The 19,838-nt window shown below is 37.1% G+C and overlaps 1 protein-coding gene across 1 annotated transcript in view; it reads right to left on the bottom strand.

Annotated features, from left to right (window-relative positions):
- Positions 1-499: 499 nt before the first annotated feature.
- Positions 500-19,838, bottom strand: part of FAR1 (fatty acyl-CoA reductase 1) — a 39,548-nt gene continuing 20,209 nt past the window's right edge. Inside the window, exons 5-12 of the mRNA XM_075755235.1 lie at positions 19,360-19,537; positions 18,252-18,296; positions 18,027-18,145; positions 17,475-17,542; positions 15,737-15,908; positions 8,234-8,363; positions 6,994-7,121; positions 500-3,451 (exon numbers count right to left, since the gene is read on the bottom strand). Coding sequence (XP_075611350.1) covers positions 3,289-3,451; positions 6,994-7,121; positions 8,234-8,363; positions 15,737-15,908; positions 17,475-17,542; positions 18,027-18,145; positions 18,252-18,296; positions 19,360-19,537 — 1,003 coding nt within the window. The 3' untranslated portion in view covers positions 500-3,288. The remainder of the gene's footprint in view (positions 3,452-6,993; positions 7,122-8,233; positions 8,364-15,736; positions 15,909-17,474; positions 17,543-18,026; positions 18,146-18,251; positions 18,297-19,359; positions 19,538-19,838) is intronic.

Genomic DNA, 19,838 nt, shown 5'->3' with positions numbered 1-19,838 from the left:
AAACACAATAAACACAAACCATTTTGATGATGTACTAACTTAATGCTACCTTTTCCTCCATCACCACAAAACACAGATGCTACAAATAGCTGTATTGCAATTCTTCGAAACGTTAATCCAAAAGCTACTGCAAAACCACAGTACCCTTTTAAACCATATGAAAAGGCATCTATCTAAGTTTGAAACTAACACTACAAATTAACAGGCAATGACAGTAAGGAGAAAACAAGCTGACAGACAAGAAAGTCACCACGATCAAGTATATCTCACCATGTGTTTTGATATGACCACATGAAAATTTAGATTGTGGGGGGTTTGTTGTTTTTGTTTTGTGATTGTGAAGGTTTTGGTTTTTAAAATGCAGTATTAGTCATTAACTTGACTTTCAAAGCTTCTCACAAAGAGCATACTCATGTATATTAAGATGCCATTTACACTATCCAGTTATTTTCCCCAAATTAGACTAAAACTATGTAAAAATACAATAAACACTGTAACAACACTTTCAAGGGATTTGTTTATTTTTGGTTTACAAACAAAGGCACCCAATATTTCTGTTTATGTCTTATAAAAGCTCACGGATTTAGCATTTGTTTCCAAACATCTGTTCCTACAGCAGAGAAAAACATTACAGGAAAGTGTAATTTTTTTTCCTGGTCCCAAATTTAAATACCAGTAACTTAAGTGATCATGTTGTTTCAGACTGCTCTTCTTCCTATTTAACCAACTGGATTACCTCCTGTAACTTGCTAGTCAGTACAGTGAGTCTAGCTTACTGTATCAAAATATAGTTCTGGTATATTTTTGATCAACATCCATTATGTGCAAACACTGTATGAAGAACTGCAAGAGAACAGGGTTCTGATATGGAAAAACCTCCAGTAGTTTCAGATAGAGTTTCACAGACTGACCACAGGAAGTGACAAAACTAATGTAATAAACATGACACAATCTTTTGTGAGTTCAATAGGATGCCTGATGAGTTTGTCTAAGATACCAATAGTGCACAGAACCACGGTCTTCAAAGAGGGAAAAAAAAATGGGTTTCTAAATTGGCAAATGTTTAAAGAGTAGACATTAAATATCCTTATGTTTAAAGTAATCCTTTTCTTTGTTATTTATTCAAAAGAATAGATTTCTAAGCAGTGTTTTGGACCAGAAATAATTAGTTCACTGGCTTCATAGTTCTCAGTATTAACAAATCAACATTAAAAGTGTCATGTGTAACAGTTATAAACAACCAAAATTCATAAGTGAATTTCTTCAAAATCATTTTCAGAATATGATACATTTGTCTTTTGCAAACTTCAGCCACATGCCAACATGGGACAAGGGGTGTCATCGGAGAGTAGGCACCTCTGAAAAAAGTCTACAATGCAGGAATGCTTAAGCATACTTTCGGGTCTAGTAAAATACTTGGGGAGGCAACTAAAAAGTGTAATACACCTAATTATTTGTTAAAGCATAACATCTTCAATCACAGAGGCCATAATTTATTTTCAGACACAGTCAGAGGTCTCTCACACCAGGTGTGGTCCTAGACCATTTAGACTTTTCATCACTAACTTATATATACACAGGTAATTTTAAAAAGGAATTACAGCTTAACTTCTTACTACAGAATATTTAGCTTCAGCAAGGAAGCCATTATCTTTCCAAAATGAGATAGACACCTGCAGGAAAGGTGTTCTCTTTAAAGTAAGAGCTTTCACAAGAATAGTAAAATAAGTCTTTTACATACTTAATTCAAATAGGACAAAAAACTACCAAGGGCAAGTATAACATAGCTTTTGTATAATTAAGTCATCATTTGCCGTTCCAAGCAGAATCAAGAACATATTCATCAGTATTAACTGATTTTAATGAACAAAGACTAGGCAAGGGTGCTGGTCAGTGCATCAATTAGAGGAACATTACAGTGTTCTCAGATAGAATTCTGTGCAACCAAAATTTAAAGGGATCTTAATGTATTGCCTTAAACAAGGATTCAATCTTTTCTTACAACTTGCTATTTTTTACAAATGTCTTCCCTACTGAAACAAAGTAACATGCAGAAAAAAACCCCAGATTTTTTTCAGATTTAAACCTAATAAATTAAGTTAAAAGACAGATGAAAAAAATGTTAACATACTTTCATTTTGAAGGAAGGTGCACCTTGCTCTGCTTGCCCAGTGAAATGAGAGGTTTTATTGGGGCAGGGATGAGAAAGTGTGCTTATGCATTGGGGTTGTCCATGCATCAAATTTCATAGCTCAGATTAAAAAAACCTACTAATTCATGAAGTATTTGGTAACATTGCTTAGAATTTAAAAACAGGTATATCTCTTAATGAAAGCCTATAGTTTGTCCAACTACTATTACCAGTAACATAAATAGCAACTAAGCATAATAAATTCCTTTCAAATATATTTACCTTTTGAAGTCAGAAGTGTAACAATCAAGTGCTGGCTCTGTGTTCTCAATAAAAATCATTAAAAAGAGAGGACAGTCAATGACTTTATTTTTGCCCTGCTCAGGATTACATTTCCTTTTATCTATTCGATGACAGGATCAATTCTGCTTTCAGAGAAGCAAATTGTTCATGCTGACACAAATATAAGTTGGATACAGCCACAGTTTCTAGCACAGAACTGAATCACTAAGTGCATTCTGAAGACCAGATCAGACAAAAGGCTTTCAGTAATTAAGGAAGGGTGGAGTTTTTTGTTTTTTCTTTTTTAATTTTAAAGCAAAGTAGGCACCATTGTTGCATCCCTACTTTGAGAAGGGAAGAAGTGGCAAAAAGTAAAGACAAATTACAAAAGTCCTCAAATATTTTTTTTCCAGGAGATCCACCATCATTTATACACTTTTGCAACTTGTAAAACCCTTTGTAATTTAGAAGAATTTCAAATAAATAGATCTACAGCAACTAGCAACTACTAAGTCAATACTTATCTTGCTCTATGTGGAGTAAAACTTAAAAGAAAAAAAAATCATGTTAAGGCAGATTTCAATCAAACACGTTCCAAATTGCACAGTTACGTTGGTCAGTGGTCTAAAATGTTTTCTCCAGGTCAAAGTTATTTAATTGCTTGTCTAATGCCAATTCAACATGGCACTTGACCATTTTATTTGCTCTGTTTCCAAGAAGATACACAACTAACATTACATATACCATACTGTATATTTTGCACTCCAATTTAAGATGAAATTATGCTTTTACAAAATGTGAGATGACTACATGTTACAGGCTTTGTGCAGTTAGACCACCATATGCATAGATGTCCTAATGCTAAATTCTCTTCTTCAGTATCTCATAGTACTGGAGGCTCTGAAGTAGGAGAGGAACTTGTAACACAGACTAACCACAAAGTACCAGATATTTCTTGCCATTTGTGATCTTGCAATAAAGATACGCCAGATCAGGATCACAAGAATTGTGTTGAAGCCATAGCGTATATTCCTTAACCTAAGGAAAAACAAAAGAAATAATTAAAAGCCAAGGTATTTACAGCAAATAAGAACACTCTAAAAATTAACTTCTAATGTAGAATTTAATTTCTTCATCTATTCATCTCAAGATATGAGTGGTATTAAGTAAATGATGGAAATAAGCTGATAAGTGAAAGACCAGAGAAGGCTTTTCCATAGTTCACTGCTGAGAAGTAGAACACATGAAAACTAAGGAACAGAGCCAGCCCTGTAGCTAACCACATGTATTTCTGTTTTATAGCTGCTTGATAAAAACCTCTTAAAGCCAAGGGCACACACACAATAACTTACCTATAGAAGGCTGCCAGCCACCCCAAAAACCAAGAAAATATTTAACACTATGAACTCCCCTTATCCCCTCCATGTATTTAAAACTAAAAATATGTAGAACTCCAGCTGCTGCTAGAAAAAAACCAAACGAACAACTACATCATAGTATTTTCCAGCCACAGAGACCAGAGTCTTCACTGCAATTTTAAACTCATTCCTTCTCAGAGAATTATATTTCAAGATTAGGAGAAATTAAGTGTCCTTTTAGGGCAACTGCAACTTTCAGCAATCTTCTCACATGTAAAGATGGAAGCTTCAAGACAAACAGTAACTAGATTTTGCTCAGATTTCTTAGAAAGAGAACAATCTCTTTGGTTCAGCAGATCACGACAATTTGTATTTTAAAGGCAGCTCTTTAAGGAAATACTCACTGCCCTTTACCTTGTTTTACATGTAGACTGGGTGTTGCTATAGCCAGACCTTGCTTTACATACCTTATTTGTAGAAAAAACAATCTAAATTTCCGTATTACAAGAGTAAAGCTCACTTTTCTATTTGAGGAAAAATTTTACTCAGTAGTTTCCTAGAGAAGTCAAATTACCTAGCCTGCCACATCTGGTTAATACTGAAGCAATGGACTCCTCAAGTTCAGATTAGAGTTAAGCACTAGATGGTAACAGAAGAGACCAACCTATTACCTCAGAGTCAATATATGTTGGGATCTAAATCTCTTGCAAAATAACCCACTTATAAACAGAGAGCAGGGGGCAACCTGATGCTGTTCCAATACAAGACTATTTCTCATGTTATTTTTGGTACAATCCTTTATACAAAGAATGGTAACTGTATGATAACTCCTATGCATTTTTTAACAGCACCTAAATTTAAAAAAAAAAAATCAGAATGGGACACCTCTTCAGCTATCCCCACCATTATCGAAGATTACCATCTTTCAAAAGACCTGATGAGATGCATTTGCAGGTCCCAAGGGAACTGGTGGATGAAGTTGTTAAGCCACTATCCATCATATTAGGAGAATCTGTGACAGTCCAGTGAAGCTCCCACTGACTGGAAAAGGTGAAATAACACCCCCATTTTTAAAAAGGGGAAAGAAGGAAGACCCAGGGAGCTACAGGCTGGTCAGTTTCACCTCTGTGCCCAGCAAGATCATGGAGCAGATCCCCCTACAGAACTAGGCACATGGAAAATAAGGTGATCAGTGACATGGCTTTACTAAGGGCAAATCGTGCCTGACAAACTTGGTGGCCTTCAAAAGGGTTACAGCATTGGTGGATAAGGGAAGAGCAACTGACGTCATCTACCTGGACTTGTGCAAAGCATGTGACACTGTCCCACACAACATCCTCATCTCTAAATTGGAGAGACATGGATTCAATGGATGGGGCACTCAGTGGACAAGGAATTCGCTGGATGGTCGCACTCAGAGTTGCAGTCTATAGTTCCACGTCCAAGTGGAGGTCAGTGACAACTGGCATTCCTCAAGGGTTGGTACTGGGACCGGCACCGTTCAACATCTCTGTCGGCGACATGGACAGCGGGATCAAGTGCACCTTCAGCGGGTTTGCCGATGACACCAAGCTGTGTGGTGTGGTTGACACACTGGAGGGAAAGGATGCCGTCCAGGAGGGACCTTGACAGGCTTGAGAGGTGGGCCCGTGCGAACTGGATGAAGTTCAACAAGGCCAAGTGCAAGGTCCTGCACATGTGTCAGGGCAGTCCCAAGCACAAATACAGGCTGGGCAGAGAATGGACTGAGAGCAGCCTTGAGAAGGACTCTGGGGTGTCGGTGAACAAGAAGCTCAATATGACTCTGCAATGTGCACTTGCAGCCCAGAAAGCCAACCATGTCCTGGGCTGCATCAAGAGTGTGACCAGCAGGTCAAGGGAGGTGATTCTGCCCCTCTACTCTGCTCCTGTGAAACCCCCACCTGGAATACTGCGTCCAGCTCTGGGGTCCTCAGTCCAAGAGAGACATGAAGCTGTTGGAGCAAGTTCAGAGGAAGGCCACGAAGATGATCAGAGGGCTGGAGCACCTCTCCTATGAAGACAGGCTGAGACAGTTGGGGTTGTTCAGCCTGGAGAAGAGAAGGCTCTGGGTAGACCTTATTGTGGTCTTCCAATACCTAAAGAGGACCTACAAGAAAGCTGGAGAGGGACTCTTTACAACAGCATGTAGTGATAGGACAATAGGTAATGGCCTTAAGCTGAAAGAGGGTAGATTTAGATTAGATATTAGGAAAAAGAATTCTTCTCTGTGAGTGTGGTAAGGCACTCGAACAGGTTGCCCAGAGACGTTACAGATGCCCCCTCCCTGGAAGCATTCAAGGCCAGGTTGGATAGGGCTTTGGGCAAACTGGTCTAATGGAGGGTGTCCCTGCCCATGGCGGGGGGGTTGGAACTAGACTATCTTTGAGGTCCCTTCCAACTCAAACCATTCTATGATTCTGTATTTGAGATCATAACATATCATGCCAATGCACTCTAGAACTGCAAATCCTTGTCTTTAGAAGAATGGCCCAAGTAATGATTTAGACCACTTTGTGCTATCAGGATAGCAGATGTGAAGTAGTATTGCAGAACAAGATTAATCACCTATTTCATTCTTTAAAGAAACAAATCAGAAGGTCTACAACTGTCATTATGAATCAGCCAAGAACAAAACAAGGGCAACTGTGCCAGTAAAATGCCGGACAGTAACAACATATTCAAATTGGAGGAGTTAAGCCACAGATAAAAGGCTAGAAGTCATGTCAGAGCACCAACATAAAAGTTTCCTGCTCTGAGGTAGAGAGTCCATGCCTGTTTACTTGCCTGCTACAAAAGATTGCATTCCCAGAAGAAACAACTATTGTTTATTAAATGTCCTTAACTGAACAAGCCATTCCGACCTTGTGTTACTGTGTACCTTTACCTTCCAAAAGACACTTGGGTAAAATCAGAAACCTGGATTACAGTACACACTAGTGATCAGAGCTACAACCATACTCCCAGACTAATATTGTAACTATTAATACAGAGAGCAACTCAGGAGCAACAAATAAAACAAAAAAGATGACATCTGACTTCTTTAGAAAATGCTTCAGACCACTGGACTGGAACAGAATAATTGTGGAGGATCTAAACAGGTGCTATAGAGAACAATTAAGTCATAACATGGAAAAGCAAAACTTAACAAGGGCAGGAAAATGCAGAATACATAAATAGAGGAAAATAAACATTTCTACTTACTTATTCAAGTGTTTCCTAGCTGCGGGGAGGCCAGACATCTCTTCATTCAGCACATATTTCTTTGTTCCCATGCAGTAATTTTCCATGTATTCTGCCCAATGTAGTTGTCGAACATCAAAATTAAACGTCTGTATAAAATAAAAGCATTCACTGTTAGTTGCCTAAAAATTCTCCTGATATATATAATACAGGAGAATAAATGCCTTTATACCAGATAACTTTCTTGCATCAAAGAAAAACTGGAATTATCTTGTCCTTAATCATAAGAACGATCCAGATTTAGATCCCACTTCTGACTCAACCACCAGCTTCTTACACCATCTCTTCCAAATTTCAACAATTTCATGCCTTATTTTTCCTCCTCAGCAGTAATATTCTTCCCTGAATTTCCACGTGCACTGCTTTCCCATTTGATCTGTCTGTAAGGAATTCCACTCTAGAAAGAACTATTTTCTATTATGTTGTTTCCTTTTAAGCAACAAAATTCTAATATGCTGTAGAATCTACACTGCTCTGTGGCAAGTCCAGTGTTTAATAGAGTTCTTTTAGCTGTGCTTATAGTGGTATAGCTACATTTTAAGAAAAACCATGTGAGTATCTTCCTCAGGAGAGAAGGTACTACAGTAAATTCACAACTCAAGTTTTTCATAGATGTATCGATTTCCTCATCTCAAGATTAAGCTGTTTAAGTCCCAATAAATATCAAGATTTTCCTAGTAGGTTTTTAACTTTGCCAATTTTGTTTCAGGTAAAAGAATAAGCAAGATCATTACAGGAACAAGAGACAAGCAAACAGTTTCATGCAGTGAAACTGTATTCAGATTTAGAAGCTGTTATACAGACATGAAATCCTCAAGTCCATGCTTCCATAGCGGTCAGGAAGCAAAGCCTTGTTTTATTCACGACGTGGGTAAAACGTAACAGCTTGGCCATTTGGTTGCTACATAGGCAACACCAGATCACATGATCAGGCCACTCCAAAGACAACCATCTTTAACATCAGGCCTCCTTCAAGGGGGTCCTGCCCTTCCTCATCTCTGATCACACCACTGATCTAGCTCATAAGACAGCCCTGGCACAACTGAAAGGATGCATCACAAATCTCCAGCGCTGAGTTAGTGCTAAGGTTAGCTCTGCGTTACAGTAAGCAGCATTACCAGTTCAGGTCCTTATTCACTCTTAAATCAAGAAGCTTATATTTCACTTTCAGTCCCCATGCCCACATAACACAGCTACTTGCCTTTTTGTCTTGAGGGTTTAGCTGGTTCATTAGCATAGTCATATTTTCAGTATTCCAGATCCAAGAATTGCTTGTAAAGTATTCTAATACCATCATGGCCTTATGAAGACGTGTTATTGTTTTCATCATCCTACAGTCCAAGGCATGGAATGTACAGGTTACAATGGTAAAGGTTAGTTCAAACAAGAAAAACAGTAAGATTGTAAATTTTTTTACCCTCCAACCCCACACCCCTATGTTAACATATCCCACCTTGCTCTGTACCCAAAGTATATTAGATCAACAGGATGTTTCTGCATATTATTAGAGCGGACCATGACTGTCCAATCTTTTTAGAGACAGAAATTATAGGACAATCCTTTTTTCCTAATCCTACTTCCCAGTGCACTAGTAAGTTTTTTCCCTAAAAAAAAGCAGAGATGGTAAAATGTGTTCTTCTGTTGGTAACTCTTATTTTAGGACACAGAACATTTTTCAGCATACTGGAATATCTAGCTGTACTGAGCAGTTTGATTTGATGAAAGAGTCAAATTGCACAGTGCAAAACATATGAACATGACAACTTTAAGCAAGGGAGTAAGTTTCCCTGATTTTCTCACACACTGTGCAAGACCAGATCTCTGTAACGAAATTGGTTTGTTATGGCCACTAAAAGATCGAGGCTTAAAACCACCAAAAATATGGCTTAGCCCCTTAACCCTACTGCTTCTGCAGCAAAGGGCAGGAAAATATTTAAAGGCACAAACAGGGCACAGCAGATCCTGCTGTGATCAGTTCTATGCTACTTCAAAATATGCAGAAACACCTTCCATCCTCTCTTATTATGCAGAGGAAGCAACTCTACAAAAACATCACTTGGAGTACAGAGAAATTATAAGGATCAATTTGGGCAAGTTTCTCTTTGATCAGACTATCTGAAGTGGACTCAAAAAATGTGAGTCATCCAGTCTCTCGGATGCAAATTTCCCTCATTTATGACAAGAAAATTTAAGCGTTTCAGTGCTAGAAAGAGTCACTCAATTTTAGTAAGTACTAACTAGTACTTCATAACCTAATCCTATTAAATTCCTGCTTTGGGTGCTTGAGCTATTTCCAGCTCTCAGAACTGATTCCAATTTGATCCTTATAGCAGGACACACTGATCATTTTAAGCAAGGGGCGGGGGGGTAGGGAGGCAAAGAAAGCAGACCAACCCAGCACTAACAGGAAATGGCTTTCTGAAGTTAAGTTTTGTTCAATGAAGTTCATAGAAGCAATAAAAAAACACTGATTTTTCTCTGAAAGCTGCCTTGATGCATTCATACTTGTAGAAGGGATATAGCACATCGTCCCAGAAACTCTTCTAAACAGTCCCCTACTGTCACAAATGGCTGGCATCGCCATATCTAAGGGAATATCAAAATTGCCTCTTTCTCTTGAAATGGAGTAATACAAATTGCAGAGACCACTGAAAAAAGCAGAGTATCTCTAAAGCAGAAAAAGCACAAATATATTTCCTTAAACCTTATAGGAACCTATTCACAGAGTAAAATTCAGAATTGTATTAAAATTTTAGACCACCAGCTAATTTTATTAGTAGACATTTCCAGATGCTTTCACACACCTATTTATAGTTTCAACGGTTGGGCAAGGCAGCAACAGTGGGAGCTGAGTTGAACTAGAGTTCTTCTGATTCAAAAATAATTAGGAATGTAGACTATGCATACAAAACATATCCTGTGCTAACAAAACTGAACATGAAAAAAAAGCATAATAGTTAAGTCAAAAAATTCAGAAAAGAACTCAAAACTTGGAAAGCAAAGATCTCACTGGTCAGTTAAGCCAGAAAGACCTCATAGCAAAATGGCCTGGATAAAAATAGTGCCAAACAGGACATGGTGGCTAAGCGCTTAAGACTTTTTGCAAAGGTCTGTCCACTGACAGTCTTAAGATTATTTAACTTAGTTGACTTGCCCTTTTGTGCCTTCCCAATTTGTGTTCTTATGCTAAGCCTGAAGAGCAGCTAAGTTTTAGAGCGCTTAGACTTACTACAGATTAAGACTTGTGCCCCTGCAAAATACTAAATGGTGCAAATGAACATCTGATCAGACAGGTGTAGATTTTGTGCTTGTTACTGGCCACTGACATTGGTTTTTGCTCTTTTCTGTACAGAAAAATTAAACTAAATTTTAACTAATGTAAAGACTAACCTCTGCTGGGAATCTTGCTGTCTCTACTTATGGATATGGTTTTAGAGTATAGCTAAGCTGATTAAAAAGAGTTCCTTACCTCAGCTGCAAATTTTTTCCCCTCCCTACAACGCAAATTGGATTTAGTAATTGGCCACAGAACCAACTGATTCAATTTATCAGTGGAAATTTTTTTTTTCTTTGTAGGGTTAGTGTCTGGATATATCAGCTAAAAGAATGAAATGTGTCCACATTCTCTCAACCACTAGATCAATTACAAGGTTGGCAGAATAGGACCGACTTTCTTGGTGACAGTTTGTTAGTTTGCTCTAAATCAACATGAAACTACATTTTCAAGTATGGTGACAGCCTCTCATATTCAGAGATGTCGGCAATAAGTGTCATTTAGTGGACACTTGTTTAGATCTGGCAAACTAAGTTTTATAACTTCAATGGCACCATATTCGTCCTACAAATGGGAATACACACACAGCTCAAAAAAGAGCATTAAAACACATAACGGAACTTTATCTCTCAACCTGAAGTTTTGAAATATACACTTCACAGGTTGTTCCAGAGATAGCCATTGGATACAAGTCATAAATATCAAAGCCATATATAACCAGTCAGTATACGATCAAGCATTGCATCACACCTTCTTCATAAGCTGAAGACAGAAAAAAATCAGACCTGCTGATCATCATAAAGAACATTAGCAGCAGCCAGCAAGTCAGTGTGACAGCATGCAAAACTTTCACCTAAATACCAAGTAGAATTTTGCCTCTACTAGGCAGTCCTTACTGCCATTAACACAAAAAACCGTAACAGTTTGAGAAGCACATCACAGGAATTAAAAGTTTTAAGCAATAATTAACTCAATTATCTGTAAGTTAGATGGGCATGTTTCTATACCAGACAACTGTAAGCAACCTGGCTTAAGGCTATTGACTGCATTTTGAAGTCTTACACACAACCTATTGTCTCCAGGCTAAAACCAGTTCTGATGCTAAAGGCAGACCGATCCTTCAGCTGATCTACAGGCTGCCAATCTGAAAGTCTCTGCATAAGCATTAGAGATAACTAATTATTATTATTTTTTAAAAAGATTGCTCTAAAATACATTAAAAAAGTTTTCAGATTTGTCTTTGTTCAGATTTTCATGTAGATGCGGATTTTGAAGTGTAAAACACACTAATGGAATTCTTATCTTTCCAGCAGCTCTGTGGTTCCTTTAAGTGCACAACTTAGAAGTGCTTCCAAGAAGAAAAAACTTATTAATCTATTCAATAAAAGTGTACTCTTTACTCATTTCTGGTTTGTAAGACAGTAACTATGTGAAAGGTGCTTCATATTAAGTTTTAAGAGGCTTTAAATTGAAGTGATAGATACAAAATTTTACACCTCCCTAAATACATCAACCACACCTTCACTTCAGCTTTTTAAGAAGCAGTAACAGAAAGTCAATTGCTGGAGAAATCCTGGAATTACAAGTATTGCATGCTACGTTCTGTTCTTTCAGACTAACTGGAAAGATCTGCTGGGTGTATATTTTTAAAGGTTTTAAGATTTAAAATATAGTGAATTGTTTTTAAATAACTGTCCTAGTTTCTGCTGGAATAGAGTTAATTCTCTTCCTAGTAGCTGGTATAGTGCTGTGTTTTGGATTTAGTATGAAAATAATGTTGACAACATGCTAATGTTTTAGTTGTTGCTAAGCAGTGTTTGCAATTAACTCAAGGACTTTTCAGCTTCCCAGACTCTGCCAGCAAGGAGGCATAAGTCTTTCACAGGGAGGTACACAAGGAGCTGGGAGGGGGCACAGCCAGGACAGCTGACCTAAACTGGCCAAAGGGATATTCCATACCATATAATGTCATGCTCAGTATATAAGCTGGGGGCAGCTGGCCAAGGAGGGCTGCAGCTTTGTAACTAGCTGGGCATCAGTCAGCAGGTGGTGAGCAACTGTGCTGTGCATCACTTTTGCATCTTTTTATCATTATAATTCTCTTCCTTTTCTGTCCTATTAAATTGTTTTTATCTCAACCTACAACTTTAAAATTTTTTTCTATTCTCTCTCCCATCCCACTGCAGGGGGGAAGGGGAAGCACAGGGAAGAAGGGGAGTGAGCAAAGGCTGTGTGGTTGTTTTAGCCGCCTGCCGGGTTAAACCACAACAGTAACATATGGTTCTGTTGTGCTAAGCACTATGCAAAGTTACAAGAGAAAACTATGCTTTATATTATCAGACAATTAATAAGCTTTGCCATGCAACTAAATATGTATGGCAAGCTACTGACAACACTATCCTTAAACATGGATGCTAAGGATTATCACCATTATTTATGTTACAGCATTGTGCAATTACAGTCTTAAGTATTTAGTATAAAATATTAAATCTTCATTACACCAGTCTTTATTGTACATGTTCTTTCTATAAAACTTGGAAGAAATATTATATGTACTATTTCTTCTTTCCCTTTCCTTAGCTGTTAATATTAAGAGAGAATTACTGAATTCAAGAACCTTCAACCAGATGCAAAAACAGCAAAAAGATTTCCATCTCACTAAAAACATTACTTCAAGTGAGGCGAAAAGAATGATTTCATACTGCAGAAATATTTAAACAGGTAAGTTTTTGAAAAACCCTGAACAAGAATTTTTTTTTAATTATTATTATGACCATAATCCTTTAGTTCTAAAGGGTCATAGGCCTGATCTATTTCTTCCACTTGTTAAAAATTTCTCATTCATTTGCAGTACAATATCTTGTCAGTATGACAATAGTGCAGTTAAACCTACAGTAATTTCATTGCTTAAGAGTTTCTCCTACATTGTACACAATAAAGACTTCAGAAGTGTATTCAGACTCAGCAAAGAGAAGGCAAGCCATTGATCATGGGAAGCCAAGTTAGCACGGTATTTGAATTTTTTTGTGCTGATTTTACTACATTTTTGCTATACTGCTCAAGTTTTTCTGCTAAATAGTGGTGGAGAAAAGCCACATTTTAAGTTAAGCAAGTCCTTTTTCACTCAGAACAACATTATATTGAGTTTAAGAACCTCTAATAATGTTCCCAAGGCTTTAGAAGTTTTCTAGCATATGCTACCTGGTTATTAAACCCATTCTGTCAACTAGACAGGATGACCACAGCAACAGTAGCACATCCCTATACTGTGAAAGTCTCCAGCCCATCTGTTAAAGCAGCTTTCAAAGTACTTTGAGCCAGAAGACTAGGAAAAAGTAGAAGAGTAAAGATCTGTCCCAATTTCTTTCTATTATTAAACACATGAAGCCCATTTAAGACTGCATGTCTTGCTTGCACCTATATATTCATTTGCTTCTATTGCGCCTACTGCAGGCTCCCATTTTTTAAGTGCTTTAAGAAGAAAAAAGAAGAGTGCTATATAATGAAGGCTATATTCCTGTAAGCAGGAGCGGTATCAAACTTAAAAGCTTTTCTTTCAAGTGTATTTGAGTAACCTTAGTGACTGAACAATAGCTTGTTTTAGTTGAATCTCCCATCGTTCCTTCAAACTGGAAGTCTTGTGCATGATAGGAAACTCACCCACTCACTGTTATATTAAACTAACTAGAAATACTCAGATCAGTAATACTTCACAGGCTTGAAAATACATAATTAACGTCACCAATTGTACGAGTACTAAATAAAGTTCTAAATTCCACCTTTGGACATCAAGTAAGAACTCCAGGAAAAACAAAAACAAGATTCAACATTCCAGTGTTATAATATAAGCCTGCTAAGTGTTCTAAATAACATGATTATTCACAGCCTTCTTTTACTCCCACTGGTCAAACACTTAAAAGGCTAGATGCCTTTTAAAGACTTACAAGATTCTGGCAGTACTACTTTCCAACAGTAGGCTGGCATTTATAGTACAACTATTTTTAGTGAATGATAAAGTCTTCACATCTGTGAGGGAATTTCTATCAATTTTTATTAAGAATAACTTAAAATCGCAGAAGAGCCTAAAAGCTAGGAACTTGTACATTCAATACCTTCTCTTGATCCGAAGAGCTTACATCTTTTTAATGTGGGAAGATTACCATATAGGCGCAGCCTCCTGCCACTACTATTGCTGGGAGTATTACACTGTTGAGTAGGCTTGGAACAACAGAACCCAATGCAGCTTAGAAGTTTTCTCCTACAAACCACTCACATGGCTTCTTTCTATTGATCCAGTGTCAAGTCTGTTACAGAACTTTTCCCCTCCTTGCAAGACAGACCTAGACTACAGGACAATGAATGAATACTCACTTGTGTCAATACACTGTCACCACAGTGGAGATTTTACAGAGTCTGAAGACAAATACTTTTGAAAACATAACATATGCAATGAGTTAAGATCATATGGCTTGGCAAATCTGAAACAAATTGAAGTGACATCTTATATTCTTTCTACATAATTTAGTTTAGCCTATTTAAGAGCAATGCCATCTTTACCACTTAAGAAGTTAGCTAGATGCTAGTGTAAATATTATAAACTGAATGGAACGTTGAGATGATACAAACCAACATACCAGATCATGTTGTATCATCTACAGGAATAACCCGCAATTATTATCTCTGTCTCCCACTCCATTTTCAGTTTATAATAGCAACAACAATCTTAATGCAAGCCACTTCCTAGAGTTTAATGACTGACTAGGACTCTGATCCGAGACACATCTTGGATAACATTGTTGAGCCAGTCGTTAATCTCTTAGAAACACCACCACTGGATTGTTATTGCTTAGTTAGTAATTATAGATAATGCCCATGCCATGTCTTCTTCACAAGTCTCCACCACCTTACTAGCAAGATACTTTTAGGCCTGTCTTTCTTACCATGGTTTATGACCTGTCAATCTGAGCACAAGATCGTGCAAAAATGCAGGAATTGTATGGCTGACTAGAATCCAATATTGACCCAAGAGGGGGTTGGACTGTAAGCTAAAGTTAGGGTGCCTTACTGCACCTTCTAATGGATTTATCTTGAAATTCAAGTTAATGTGGTATCCTGTAGGAAAAAATAAGGATCAACATATTTTGAATATTTATTATTCAAGAACAAACATCACTTGCTAGATCTTGTAATTCTGTTCACCTTGACTACTCAAAGCCCCAAACTAGCCAACAAAGACATCCTCATTTTTGCTATTAAGTTCAAAGTCACTTTGAATTCAAGGACCTGTTCTCAGGAAAAAAAGGCTGAGTTTTAGTCACAAAGCATTCAGGGAAAGAAAAAAAAATTAGAATAATCAATATACATTATGGTGTAAGCATAGCTTTTTTTAAAAGCCAGAGGAACAGACAAGACAGAGCTAGTCACCATTACCTTGGGCTTCTTCCAGTAATCCTGAGGTAGATATCATACAGGAATGCTGGGGCCTTATGGCTTACAGCAATCCAGTAATGATACAAAAGGTGATTGGAAGTTAGATTTACATTGGGCCGTCTGAAGGCCTGCTCGAGAGGATTCCTCTTGAAAGTAGAAATTACATGGTATTCTGAGAAAGAAAAGTTGCGTAACAGCTTTGATAATAACCATATGAAATTGAATGGTTTTCAAAGTACATTACAGCGTACAATATTTACTTCAGTATGTCATTTCAGTAGCCACTCTAACTCTTCTACAATCCACAGAAACTAAAACAAAGTCATACACTTTTAAGTTAAAATACTGTTAAACTGGTTCTTCTTATAATCAAGAGGTCTTATGCCTTCACCTTCAGAATCATATTTTATTGTAGCTTCTCTCTTTCTGTTCCTCTTCCCTATCTTAGAAGTTGTTGACTTCAAAATTCACAGCAATTTCAGTTTATATAGCATATAATGCTATTTAAATAGTCATCTATATTTCATGAAGAAGACTATTCTAATCTCTTGTGTGAAGAATAATTTAAAAACAGACTGAGGACATTGCATGCATCTGAAGTGTATTTCAAATGACATTTTTTAAACAACTTATCCATATTTAAGCATTAGGAAAAAAGCTATTAGGATGGGACTCCACGAGAAACTCCTGTTGACACCAGAAAATTCCATACATAACAGATACGGAGGATCAGTGTCCTAAAAAGTTACTTTGAAATTCGCCTCATCTTTGTAATCACCTCTTGTAACTTTCTGCTGCTATTATAGACAGTGTTTAAATGCCCCATTTCAAATTGGGATATAAATGAAGTCAGCAATTTTCCAAGTTTGGCTGAAGCGATAAGGTTTATAAATACAGATACATACAAAACGGGCAAAAGCAAGGAAAAAGCATGAAGAAAGTAGTCAAGAGAAATAAAATAAAGTATTTCAGTGAAAGAAAAAAAAAATAATCTGAGCTTAAGAACTCCACTTCTAAAAAACTGAAATCTAAACCATTTCTGGCAAAGCTTTACCATGCCAGTCAGCTTATATTGCTATTTATAATAAAAACTATCACAAAGCTTTTGGCATGTCGGTTACACTCTAGTCAGGGTATCTAAGAGTTGAAAATAGGTGGCCATACTCTCTTAAAGATTACTTTGCTCTGTACATGAATAGTTGAAGTCTCACATAGCTACCTGAAGGTTAAAAAAGCCACCTCAACCAACAATTAACTTAAGCCAAACACAATAAAGAGCTACACAAGTGCAAAACTATTATCATACCTCTCAATTATGCAGACGTACAAAACATCTAGTCGTGGGCTGTTTATTGATATGTATTTAGTAAAGTCGGCATTAAATCCAACATCACTACTGCTCCTCTGAGCAATAGTTTTCTCTGCACACTACCTGCACTCTGAAGATTAGGTCATGGCAGCAGCAAACAGAAAAATCAGATCTCCCATAGTTTAAGTCATAACAGAATTAAAAAAAAAAAAACAAGAAGAAAATGAAACAGTGATAATGCTACAAGGGGAGAGAATTACCAATGGAAGATAATGAAAAATGCACAATACATTGCAAAATTGAGAGGTACGGCTATTATACTGGTTTCAACAATAAAAATGCGATGTGACCTACTGATTATAGCCTGTACTTTTATTATTTGACTGTATTTTTCTATTAAAGCTTATGAAAAAAAGAAACATAGCATACCAACTTCACCCCAGTGGAAAGGATTGGTGCCACCTGTGGTACAGTTATATACCATGACATTTCTTGGTCTGGGGGAAAAAACAGACAAAAGAACAAGTTAGAAGACAAACAATCTTTTAAAGACACAGACAGTAGACATACCTAAAGTTATCCTTTCTCTCAACAGCATCATTTACATAAAGCAGAAAGCATCAATCCTGTGCTAAGATTTTTTTGCTTCATATATCATCTTCCAGTATTTTTCTCCTTTAACTATCATATTTCTTTTCTTTCAGACAAGGCGTCATGTACATTACTATAGATTGTATTGATTACAACAAGGCCCAGGAAAGAATTTTCAGGCACAGCTTGTACAATAGTATCAGTAGGTGATGTCTTCCTCTTTGGCATAAGGAAGTTACACTTTGAGGGACTAACACCGTTAAAATCTTAGATTACCTTGCCTTGGGGAAACAGCCAGATACTGGTTAGAAGTTCAACAGAAGACTGATTCATTGAAATACACAATATCATTTCAAAATATTTGGTGCTCTCTATTGTCATCTGGTTTACCTATTAACTCCAGAATACCAGGCTGCAGCCAGTGTCGTATTGACGACAACATCTACTGGTACAAGATCTGCTACTGCATTGTTGGAAGCTCGCATTGTTCGAAGAATTCCTTTTCCTGCCTTAAAGAACAAAACAACAGAGACAGAAGATCCACCAGTAAAACATATGAAGCTTTGCTGCCTTCCAAAGAGAGGGGGGGAAAAATTAAGTATATTCATTACTTACAGCAATGAAGAGACCACTAGGTCCATTGAAGTTGTCAATCCATCCCTATTATGAACAGGGGGAGAGGGAAAGGATTTGGTTAGAGTATGCTGAAGTCAGCAGTTTCAAGTGAAAGTTTGAGAACTTTCTACACGCTTAAGGGGTGGAAGAAAAAGAGAATAAAGAGGAGAAAGATATTAATTTCCATGTCTCTAAATGAAGCTCTTCCATAAGTAAATCTGGTGATGTAAAAAGTTGCTATGACTCACACAATAGACCTACCCTAGATTCACTGGTACTTCAAAGTGAGATGCTAGTTTCTTTATTTCTTAGTGAATAAACTGGAGACCACTATCTGTATGTTTATGTTGAAAGTATTCAAGTTTACAAGTATTTTTAGACTGGAAAATAGACAAGCATTTTTGCTACTGATTATTAGTTTTTTCATTTTTCAAACAGAAGACATTCTTCCTCATCTTTAATGACAGTATTCAGACACTATATACTTACTGGTTTGACATATACATTGTATATATTCTAAAAGGTATGCAAAGTCAATTACATGGATTTTAAGAGCTTGAGACACATTCTGTCTTGAACTGGAGAAGCTACTCCAACACCAGTCTCCTGTACAGGAGGAAGCATATCGCATATATACTATAGATCAATATAGCATACAGTAATAAAACTTATGCTATCCCCTGCAAAGCTTACGGGTTTGGCTAAAAGAAGTAGAGCAAAACACATCTTTATGTCCTGCAGTCCCCAGTTTTCTTAGTCATTCTTTGCAGCTACTGATATACCAAAGCATCTTGAAGAGGGTAAAACAGGTGAAGATACACAGAATCATAAAGTAAAAAGGTAACCATTAATTTCATGTGTTAAATAGTATATCCCATTGTGATAAAAGTGTATTATTCTATGATTAGAAGTAATTTACCCCTAAATTTCCCACATAAGAATACTGTATTTGGCAGCTTTTTTATTAGAGTTGTTACCCAGAAGCAACCAAGCCACAGCTTCATTGTATAAAAGATTTTCCTCTATGAAGGTCACTAGATAAACAGGCTGTCAGTATGTACTACAGTTTACTAGGCAAGATGGTCAAGTGAAAAACTCAATGACTTACAGGAAAAGGCTCCTTCCAGCTAGCACCAACAATAGATGGTCTTATAATGGCTGTGTTTAATTTTGCACCTTCTTGTTGTACCATATATTCAGCTAAGGCTTTTGTATATGTGTAAGTATTAGGTCTGTCGCCTATTAGTTTAGGAGTAATATCATTTACTAGGCCATCATCCATCCACCTAAAGAAACAAAATAAGAGGCAAGTGTAAATTATTGCATGCTGCTTCTGTGAGGGGGGCAAAAGCAATACATAAAAAGGATAACCAGATAAGTGAAAAACACTTCTGGAAGTAAAATTAAACTCCAATATCTTCTTCAAAAATCACCCAAGGAAAAAAAAAAAAAGCCCTCAAAAAACCAACCAACAACCCAACAGCAAAGCATCAGCATTCACCTAGAAGTTGCATCAGCACTGAGGAACAAGATATTCTGTGAAGAAATTTAGGCAACAATTAAAAACTCAGTTCTGTATTTCATGTT

Source organism: Balearica regulorum, chromosome 5, assembly GCF_011004875.1.
Source record: "Balearica regulorum gibbericeps isolate bBalReg1 chromosome 5, bBalReg1.pri, whole genome shotgun sequence".
Lineage (NCBI taxonomy): Eukaryota > Metazoa > Chordata > Aves > Gruiformes > Gruidae > Balearica > Balearica regulorum.
Note: the sequence above shows the minus strand (reverse complement) of the source record. Positions and strands in the feature narration are given on the sequence as shown.